This window comes from Ciona intestinalis, unplaced genomic scaffold (genome assembly GCF_000224145.3).
Source record: "Ciona intestinalis unplaced genomic scaffold, KH HT000312.1, whole genome shotgun sequence".
Taxonomy (NCBI): Eukaryota; Metazoa; Chordata; class Ascidiacea; order Phlebobranchia; family Cionidae; genus Ciona; species Ciona intestinalis.
Window position 1 is genome coordinate 1,209 of NW_004190633.1, and position 11,254 is coordinate 12,462.

The 11,254-nt window shown below is 33.0% G+C and overlaps 1 protein-coding gene across 3 annotated transcripts; it reads left to right on the plus strand.

Moving 5' to 3' along the window:
* The first annotated feature begins 6 nt into the window (after positions 1–6).
* On the plus strand, positions 7–11,189 carry LOC108950586. Of its 3 annotated transcripts, XM_026839486.1 has the most exons (27): positions 7–886; positions 2,269–2,351; positions 2,547–2,700; positions 2,789–2,871; positions 2,992–3,145; positions 3,244–3,326; positions 3,478–3,631; positions 4,050–4,132; positions 4,302–4,455; positions 4,922–5,004; positions 5,097–5,250; positions 5,492–5,574; positions 5,653–5,806; positions 5,933–6,015; positions 6,094–6,247; positions 6,305–6,387; positions 6,596–6,749; positions 6,805–6,887; positions 7,013–7,166; positions 8,079–8,161; positions 8,216–8,369; positions 8,426–8,508; positions 8,599–8,752; positions 8,813–8,895; positions 8,967–9,120; positions 9,176–9,258; positions 11,008–11,189. In XM_026839486.1, the coding sequence occupies exons 1-27, from the start codon at positions 672–674 to the stop codon at positions 11,163–11,165; spliced, it is 3,300 nt and encodes a 1,099-aa protein (XP_026695287.1). In that variant the 5' UTR covers positions 7–671; the 3' UTR covers positions 11,166–11,189. The 3 variants fall into 3 exon arrangements, with proteins under 3 accessions (XP_026695287.1, XP_026695288.1, XP_026695289.1); XM_026839488.1 differs by lacking the exons at positions 7–886; positions 2,269–2,351; positions 2,789–2,871 and having other exon boundaries at positions 2,608–2,700; XM_026839487.1 differs by lacking the exons at positions 8,426–8,508; positions 8,599–8,752; positions 8,813–8,895; positions 8,967–9,120.
* Positions 11,190–11,254: the final 65 nt, after the last annotated feature.

Consider the following 11,254-nt stretch of genomic DNA (forward strand, 5'->3'; position numbering starts at 1 on the left):
GCATACCAATGTAATGTTGCTTGCTTTTTTCTAAGCCCCGCTCTTCCTTTTGAAAATGAAAACACACACATATCTATATTATATACACTTATCGCTTTACAGTCATTCTTGTCTTGCTATTTTAAACACAGCACCTATCAGGCATGATTACTCGGCTTATGGTAAACTCCTATATGGTAACTTTAAATATAGATTTAAATATAGTCTATGCCATATAGGAAAAAAACGAAAAGAATTTAAAATCTGAACCCTAGAAAGTCACAAAAACTAATTCTCCACTTAAAAAACGTTTTGATTTGCTTATCTATCAAAATTGCACCAATAAACGATAAATCGCTGATAGGCCGGGTTTTCCCCATAAACGAAATATTGCATTGTGACGTCACAGTGCCCGCGAGTGACGTTTTTTACAACTTTGAAATTTGATTTTTTTAAACGTTCATAACTTTTAAATTAAAGCGAATTTTCACAAACTAGCTGTTGATTAAGCATCAGTAGACATAAAACTTTGTTCCTATGCAAAAAACTGCGCAACCATGAGAACCGTGAGCCGGACTCTTTAAGTTTTAATGGGACAAGTAAACTTATCTATTCACTTGTCCTATAGAACGGGCACTTAAAACAAGTTAACTTAAGCACTTAAAACAAGTTAAGTTAAGAGCCAATAAGCCATGTGTGGTTTTGTGGTAATTATTCCTTGCCTAATACATAACTTGTTGCTCAAATTCACAGACTACCCTGATGGTTGCACAACATTAAATGGCAGACATACCGTGGAATGCTTGAACAACTTGTGGAAAAGGGTTGGATGTGTTGAAGTCGGTGATAAATATCCTGAGAAACAATCATCTGCAATCTTGTACACAATGAAGAACACTGCTCTAACGTAAGAAATAGCAACTTGTTTCTGTACCTCAGGCCTTGTGACAACGACTGTGGGCAAATAAATGAATGTAACTTGCTTTAAGAAAAAAAAGTCCTGACATGAATGTTCTGTTTTGTAGATCTTGTGCCCGTTACAAGTTACAACATATGTAAATTTGTTTTGGGGGCACTGATCTTTTTTTCAACTAAAAAGTGACCACTGGGTCACCAATTGCCGTTAAGTGTCTTGAACTCATAATGTCTGAGATGCAGGTACTTTAACCACTGTTCCACGAGGCTGGATGAGTATGTTATACAGTGTTCTATTTTTTTTCAATTTCTGCCGACCGCAAATTATGACGTCAGGTATTTCCGCGAAAAAAAACGACTTTCGTAAATACTGTGTGCATTCGTACGATGGTCGCTGACATAATCTCTAATCAGTGATTCAGCTAATCAGTTATAAAGTTAAACCGCACACATAGTTTGTAATAGTATTATCATGCTATTTGTACTCTACGCAAGACGTTTTTTTATAAACGTTATAGGAAAACGAACTATATACACAAGAGCATAGACGTCGATTTTTTACTAATATAAATAGTATGGATTCACACGTGGATTTATTGCATCATAAAAGCGATTGTTTTACCTGGCAATTGATTACGACATAATAGCAATTCACATGTTGATTATTTGCGTCATCATAGCGATTGTCCCATTGATTATTTAGCCTGCAGTTGCTTAAAAACAGGTTGGATATTTGCCTTTTCACGTGTGAGCATTAAAGTATAGATAGTTTGTGAATACTTCGTACCCGCGTAAAGCAACCACTGCTTTAATGCCTGCAATGGTCGAGGTCTTATCTTAATTTTCTTTAAAACGTTTAATTTTTACTGTTACTTTACCTTTTTTAAGAGGCTATAAATTAATTTAAGTTGTTGTAACTCTATTTACAGGAGTGAATACCATTAGGAAAAACAGTATTACCACGTGTAATTGGTTAGTGTCACAATACTGCTTGTTACGTTACATGCAGTCATTCAATACGCCGATAAACGGAATAAAAGAATTATCTGCGTAACAATATTACTTGTGACGTAACAATGTTTCATATTTAGGAACATGTGGTATTTGTGGTTTATTGCGTTGAAAACAGAATATGTATTATTATCCACAATTTCGCGTAACTTTCATTGCATCGCGGAACAACGTGGCTACGAAAAAAAAAAATTAAAATATTTGTTTCGCGTAAACTATTTCCGCATTCCTTACGCATTTCCGCCGACCGCCGCGGTTGCGGAAAAATTGTACACTGATGTTATATTGGAAGTGTTTTGTTGAGGTTACTCTTACTATATGTTTTATTGCATGTAGTTTATTTTTGATCTTTTTAATTTGCAGATCTCTTGAAACTGACATGAAATCATCAAAAACATCAGCGGATACGGGTTCAAAACCAGAACAACTTAACTGCTATGGAATTGGTAAAAATCTTTTTATTTTAAAAATTGAATGTTAATCCTTAAATAAATTGTTGGGGATTAGATTGCTCTTTAGGAGTTCTATCAAATTTTTGCATTTAAAACAAATCCGTATTTTGTTTTCTCTATGCATAAAACTGGCAAATTGAAGTATTTCTTATAATAAGGATGTTTTTTGGTAACATGTGTTTTCTACAGGGCTTCCTGATAATTGTTTAAGTTTCTATGGTCCTTACTCAATTGAGTGTCTTAATTCAATATGGAATATCCGAGGTTGTTTGAACAAAGGTACCAAGGCTCCCTCAAAACTAAATCCAAGTGAAAAAAATTCCCTAGATGCTTTAAACTTAAAGTAAGTTTACCGTTTCAGTAACACACAATAAAGTAAAACAATTGTTTTACAAATACATTTTGTTGTAAGATGAAATTTTGTTTTATAGGGCTTTAGATCAGCATATGCTTGAATACAGAACAGAGGCAGATTCAGGGAATAGTCAGAAACAAACGGAATGCTTTGGAATTGGTCTGTGTTTAGTATTTATATTTATTTACAGGGAGTTGTGATTTAATCGGGGCATTTATTATACCCTTTGACTTTTTACTTTAATATAACCATCTGATAAAACCCAATATTAAACCACAGTGTTCTACGAAAACTGTGCAACATTCTACGGGCCACATTCCATGGAATGCCTTATCAGTACATGGGAAAATGTGGGTTGCAGAGTCAATGGAGTGAAATATCCACCTAAGCTTAAGGAGTTTGAACTTGAACCACTTGTTGACATGACCTTGGTGTAAGTTTTAAATTTTTTTTTAAAAAGCCATATATTGATGGCTATGTATCATGTTTCTTTTACTTTATCTGTGTTTGCTTAATTTTTGTTTAAAACAGAGAGATGGATGCTGCAATGAAGGTGTCAAAAATTATGGCAGATCAAGGGGAAGAACAGCATCAGTTGAATTGCTATGGGTTAGGTGGGTCTTTTGTGGCTTTTTTAAAACTATAACTCTATTTTTGTTCATTGTTAAAAGGTTTAAAAAGTGTGCAACTCCGAAAAATAAAGCACAAAATGTAGATTCATTGTATTAAATGCTGATATATTATTTTCTTTTCTAAATATTTTAGCATTTCCGGAAAACTGCCCCATATACAATGGACCTCACAGTGTGGATTGTCTTACAACTATCTGGAACGAAAAAGGTTGTAGAAACGACGGAACACATGCTCCTGTTAAATTGCCAACCTCTGAACAAGATGTACTGGTTGCATACAACCTCAAGTAAGAACTGTAATATTCAATATGTTTTTTTTAGTTGCTACAAAAAACAACAAAATGTATTGCCCACTGACAGACCTTTATAGTAGTTTAGCGATTGTTAACCGGAAATGAAGATTCCATAAACATTGTAAAATCATAAAAAGCTGCTTTCGATTAAGTATTTTCAGTTAGATGTACATGCAACTGATCATTTCTAGTTTATTTTCAATAGATAAAACTAAAAATGCATTTCCAATAAGTTTTGATAGGGGAAAAATTAAACTTGTTGTGAGCGAGTCCACACTTCTTGAATGAGTGCATATCAGTTGTTATATCATAATAATAGTAGTAATACTTGTTATGTTTAATGTATGCATCAGTATTCACCAATAATCTTACCCAATTAGTAAGTAACATACTTTTCCTTTCCTGTATGTAGCCAGTTACTTGATTATGTTATCAACAAAAAAAGCTTAGCTGACTCTGGAGATAATGTTGGGCAGTTAGAGTGCTTTGGGACAGGTAATTCACAATTGAATTTGCTTTAAATTTGACCATAATTTTTTTGGTATAGATGATAACATGCAAACTATATATGCCACCGAATTTAAGTCTCAAATTTTAGAATGATAAAATCAAAAACCATTTATTACAAGTGGTCTATCTAAATGATTGAATTTACTTTTGTTAGTATTTCCTGATGGCTGCACAACATACAATGGACCACACACAATGGAATGCCTCATTGGAGTTTGGAAGCATGTAGATTGTAAGGATCGAGGTGAGGAGTATCCACCTAAACTATCCACAGCTGAAGCAGATACCTTGAAATACTTAAGCCTGCCGTAAGTACAATAAAATTTCTAAAAAGTGTAAACAAAGTAAATTTAAAAAAGACGTTTAATTAAAGGCACATTAAATAGTACAGATAACTAGAAAAAAAAAAAATACAGAATAATTAAGGACTGTTCAACTTTAACATGCAGTTTTTTTAACCTTATTGAAAACAATTCACCGGTTTTAACAAGTACCGATCTGAATAAAATAGGTTGGGTCCTATTTTTTCTAAAAAAAACAAAGAGACTATAGGTGGTATAAAAAGGATAACCTAGCTGTCAAATGATGGCTGTTATTATACTAAGCACAAATACTAAGTTACTAATAGATGCTCTGCTAAAAGTTTTGCTTTGTCTGGGTAAAGCCAGAGTGATCTTACTGAAAATATTACACAGTTTGTTCTTTTGTTTTGTATTTGTATCAATACATTCCTAAAATCTCCAGCATTTAATATTACCACAAATATTTATCAAGGATGTTGATTGAGAATCGACAGGCTGTTAAAACAGCAGCTGATGGTGGAGATGCAACTCAGCAAACTAATTGCTATGGTGTAGGTGAGTTGAGTGTATTTCAATTAACATTACTTGGAGTAATTCTACTCTTCTTAATTGCTTTCTTATAAACCCTTTATGTATCATTGTTACAGTGTTCGACGGCAGCTGTACATCTTTTACTGGACCACACAGTGTGGAATGCCTCACAGGCATCTGGGAGTCGAAAGGTTGTTTAAGTGAAGGAACAAAAGCTCCAGTTAAACTAAGAAATAGTGAAAGAAATGCATTGGATTTGCTCAATTTAAAGTTAGTTATATTTTATTTTTGTTATTGTTTTAGAATTTGTTACATCTTTATATGCTTTTAATGTCACAAATCCACTGTGTATGTAGCAATTATATACACAGTGGCGATATGTTTAACAACAATTGCTTCAACTCAGTGCTCCCTTATGTGCTGTCTAAATTGTAAGCCATTATAAAAATAAATAAGTTACGTTCATTGATTTATACATTTCAAGGACTTGTGATTTAAATTTTAATTATAGGACAGTTGAAGTTAATTTTGAAACAGTTCGAACTGAAGCTGATGGTGGCGATGCAGATAAAGTATTGGAATGTTATGGAATTGGTTTGTTTTGTTTTTTTTCACTCGCTAATTTTCAATTAAAACTAGTTTTAAAAGTTAGAGTATGTTTGTATTTTTTAGTTTATCCCGAGAATTGTAATTCATATCGCGGACCTCATTCTATTGATTGTCTCATAACAATCTGGGAAGAAGTGGATTGCAAAGTCAAAGGTCAAAGATATCCTGGTGATCTTTCATCTTCAGCTTATAATGCTGTGAAAAATACAGATTTGCGGTAAAGCTATATACTATATTAAATGGCGTCATTCTATATCTTTCTTAAATAGTGATGTGAGTCACAATAGATTTGTGATTTACAATGAGTGTGACTTTTTGTTAATGTTAAAACATTTGTGTAAAGGTCTGTAAGGGAAGACATGGAAGAAACAAAGTCATCAGCTGATAGAGGAAATGATGATAATCAGATGAGCTGTTATGGATTAGGTAAATAAGTTTTGTTTGCAAACTTTTGTGATGATTTGTAAGGTTCATGCAAAAAATAAAAACTAAGTTTTTTATCAGTTTTTCCCGAAAATTGTGAAACATACTATGGGCCACATAGTCTTTATTGTCTCACAACTATCTGGGAATCAAAAGGTTGTTTAAGTGAAGGATCAAAGGCTCCAGATAAACTAAACAAAGCTGACATAAAAGCATTCAACTTAATGAATGTTGAGTAAGTTCACCATTTAATGTTTTAAACAAATTATATGAATATTATTCTTTGCTACAGTGAAGTAGTTGATCACATAGAAACAATAAAAAGTGAAGCTGATGGAGGAAATGTTATCAAGGGAGAAGAATGTTATGGGGGAGGTAAATACTAAATAGTCTTGTTTTTATTGTATGTTTATTGTTAATTTATGGGCGTATCAGATAACTTTTTCGTTCGTTGTGAATTTGCTCTTTGAAAATGGAGAATACACGATCACCCAATGTTTGCGTCCCTGATTTTTATAATCATATTAGTTGATTATACGTTTTCCTGTTGTAACTTTTTCAAACACAACTTTCATGTTTTAAGTTTTCCCTGAAAACTGTGAAACGTTCAACGGACCTCATTCTATTGATTGTCTCATAACAATCTGGAAAGAAGCGGGTTGCGATGTCAATGGTTTTAGATATCCAAACAATCTTGCAATTACAGATGCCGATAATTTGAAAAATATGGATTTAACGTGAGTTAACACCCCGAAAAAATATATCACAGACAATACAAATACTTAAATTTAGAGCTTTAAAAGAAAATATGGAAGGTGTGAAGTCAGCAGCTGATAATGGAAATGATGATCAGCGATTAAATTGCTATGGAATTGGTAACAACATATACATAATCTTATTAAGCGCAATATTCTTTTGGGATTTATTATATAACTTTAACTTTGATATATATATAACTTTTGGGTAGTTTAAAAAGAATAGTTTACAATTCTTTTTCCAGTGTTTCCCGAAAATTGTGACGGGTTTTATGGTCCACACAGTATGGAATGCCTTACCACTATCTGGGAATCAAAAGGTTGTTTAGGTGAAGGAACAAAAGCTCCAGTTAAACTAACACCAAGTGAAAAACAATCTTTAGACTTGTTAAATTTAATGTAAGTTTGTTGTATAGTTTTATTTTTGTCGCCTTTTTCTTAAACTGCAATACTCAAAAAGGGTAATAACTGCTTCAGATTTAAAAAAAAAGCTTTAATTGATTTACACTTAAGGTTTACACATCAGTAATTACTTATGGATTTATACTTTTTATAGTAGTTTAGCGATTGTTGACCTGGCAATTGATTGGACATAATAGCAATTTACACGTTAATTATTTGCATCATAATAGCAACTCACACCTTCAATTTTTAACATTAGGAGCATGAATACAATTTAAATTTCTGCTGTCAATAAAAACTTTGTATGCTCTAGCTACTACAGTTATACTTTCCTAAAAAATTACTCTTGTAGAAATTGTCCACTAAGTTAATGTTTTGTCTTTATCACGCTGGAATTTGCTCACTGCCTTGTATAATGAAATAGTTTCCATTTATTTCTAAATATTGCATGTGTTTATTCTTATATATTACCTCGTCTAGAACAAAGAAATGTTCTATTAATGGACGGGTCCGCACAGGCATGTAAAAACAAATTCAATTATTTTGGCAGTTTTATAAATCCATAACCGGTGCGCAACGTCTTTGTGAGATTTCGCTAGCTAAATAACGAGTTGGAGTGCGCCGCTGGTATCTTGTGTAAACTCTTCCGGTGCAGTTTGTAAATTTTAAAAATGTGATTTGTCACATTTATAGAATGGGGTACACCAATAGTTACGCTGTAATATGTATATTGGTGGCAAATATTCTCCAACTAAGCGGTTTACACGAATCCAGGCTGGAGTGCAAAAGAACGTTATTGCACCTCTGCTTTGTAATTTCTATGCTTATAGTTTAGAATTAGTTTGTTTTAGCTAATTACTGCTTTACATTTCAGTATATAATTTAAACTTTTTTATTGCTTTTTTACAGTGATGTTGGAAATGATTTTGAAACTTTGCGAATTGGAGCAGATGGTGGTGATAAAGATAAAGGATTGAAATGCTATGGAATTGGTTTGTACAATGATTTATTGGTGGTGTTACAAATCAACATAAAATTGGTTTTAGATTTTCCTGAAAATTGTAACTCATATAACGGACCTCACTCCATTAATTGTCTCATCACAATCTGGGAAGAAGTGGGTTGCAAGTTCAAGGGTCTTAGATATCCTGGAGTTCTAACAAATGCAGACGCAAACACTTTGAAAAACATGAATTTAAGGTGATATTTATAAGATAAATATTTTTGAAACTATAACTACATTTGTTCAAACACAGAGATGTAAGAGCCAACATGGAAGGTGTAAAATCGGCAGCTGATGGTGGAAATGCAGATCAACAATTAAACTGTTATGGCATTGGTTAGATTTCATTTGTTTAATGTCAATATTTTTATTTTTATTTTTTTTTAATTTGTAGCAATTCCCAATACCTACGTTTTTAATTTGTAGCAATTCCCAATACTTGTGACTCTCACAATGGACCACACAGTGTGGAATGTCTTACAACTATCTGGGAATCAAAAGGTTGTTTAAGTGAAGGAACAAAAGCTCCAGATAAACTCAACACAGCTGAAAAAGAAGCATTGGACTTGCTTAATTTAGAGTAAGTACATTTATTTTATCCCTTGCATATATTTTAATCCTCTTTTGTTATTTTGTACAGTGATGTTGGACATAATTTTGAAACTTTGCGAATTGAAGCTGATGGTGGTGATAAAGATAAAGGATTGGAATGTTATGGACTTGGTTTGAATTCTGTTTTATGTTTTTGTTGGTCAGTTTTACTCACGCTGTAATTCATTTTTTTCTCATTTCAGTTTATCCTGACAATTGTAATTCATATAACGGACCCCACACTGTTGGTTGTCTTACTACAATCTGGAATGAGGTTGGTTGCAAAGTCGAAGGTCTTAGATATCCCGGCGTTCTAACAAGTGCAGATGTCGATGCTTTAAAAATCCTTAGTTTAAGGTATTTTTAATGACCTTACTATCATCATTATATACATTTTGCTTTTCAAATGCAGAGATGTAAGAGCAAACATGGAAGGTGTGAAATCAGCAGCTGATAATGGAAATGATAATCATCAGCTGAATTGTTATGGAACAGGTAAATTTTTATTTCAAATATTTTGTTTTTGAAGCATTTGAATCCGTTTAGCGGTATTAATGTTTTAATTTACCTCCAAATGATTGCTGTCACAATGTTTATAACTTTTTGTATTGACGTTAATTCGTTTCTTTTTTTGTTTTTTTATAATATCTTTATTGTTTTCAAGGAGATTATATTGTTATTTTATGATGACATAAGTTTTTTTTTCTAAACTTAATTAAGGTGCAATATAACTATTGTTGTTTGTTACCATTGTTAGTTCCATGATGTTCAATATTAAAACACTAAGAACACTGGGACATAAATATATTTGAGAATGACAAATTAAATATGGTTATTGGCTTAAAGCTCTACATTAACTTGTTGTAGGTGCTAGTCCAAAGAACAAGTTAATGCATTAGTTTACTTGTCCCAGCAAATATTTACTTGTCGCAATGAAATGAACAATTTCTTCAAACGCGGCACATTCTGTAACGCATTAGAAATGCTGTGTTCAAACCGCAATGTGTGCTATATATATTTGTACACATCTTAAAAGCAGCGGCTAGCAAACTCGGTTTTACTTGGTAAGTGAAACCTATTTACCCCTATGGCAACTACAAACGTAATTAGTGCATATTTTTGCCCTATTAGCATCAGAAAGATTTTACTACCCGCAAAAGTTGAAAGCAGTGATGCAGCCATAAAATATAAGGGTTTCAAATGCGCCGGAGGGTGTGAGTTTTTTAAAAAAAACTTTCTTTCGCCTAAAACAATCCCTTTCACACTTTAATTGACAAAGCTTAGGATAATAATAAATAAATACATCTCCTAAAAATAAAAACTAGTTTTCTCAAATCTGTTTGTAAAGTAGGGCAGCCAAACGAAGTCTTTGTTACAAAATAACACAAGTTAACTCGTGAAATTCAGAAAAGAAGACGGGGAGGGGGGGGAGTGTAACACTATGGTTTAACAGTCAGTGCATTTTAACACGTAAAATGATGAAGTGTTGTGTAAAAATATATATATATATGTTTTCGAAAAAACAGATGAATATTTCAATGGCCTTTTTAAATAGCTATTTATAAAGACATTAACTTTGTCTTGGTCGTTTTAAAAACTTGCAAATGAAGGCAAGCTACATTTTAATTCTTGCCAGCCGATTTCATTTCTGCCATACACACGTAACCTCGCGCACGCACTTGCACTGTCGCACATATACTTCGGCAGACGAGTGCACGAGCGTAACCTCGCGCACACACATTATTACCTTGCGCATGCAAACACACTTGCTCATAAACTCAGGCAGAGGAATGCACAAGCCGGTGTGTTCGCATCAACGGATTTTCGAATTTACTTCACTTCTTGACACAACGTGTTTGTGAAGCCTGAACATACGAATTTGTCGATACACCCGCATATTTAACATTCGATATAAACATTATTTCTCTACTTGTCCGTTTGGACAAGTGCCTAACCCAATTCACTTCTTCCATGGACTGTTTTGGTTGACCGGGACAAGCGGAAAAGCTTTAATGTCGAGCCCTGTCAGGCTTTTTAAAACACTTGTTTTATTAGAATTTTTTAATAAAACTTTGGCTTAGAATTGTTTAATAAAAAATTAACTTGCAAGCCTGGTAGAAAATGCTTACATTTTTATTAAGCATACGGTATTTTTACTTATTTCGTTTATAAAGTATGAAACAGAGTCTTCGTTTAAGTTTTGTTTTATTAATTTCTAATTTACATATCTTTATTACAATGTAGTGTTTCCCAATAATTGTGCCTCGCATGACGGACCACATAGTGTGGAATGCCTTACTACTATCTGGGAATCAAAGGGTTGTTCAAGTGAAGGAACAAAAGCTCCAATTAAACTAGACTCGGCTGAGAAAGGAGCTTTGGATTTGCTTAATTTAGAGTAAGTCTGTATTTGCTTTGTCTTGGTAAATAAATATTAAAAAAAAACAGAATACATGATTAAATCTCAAAATGTACAGTTCATGGTTGTTTA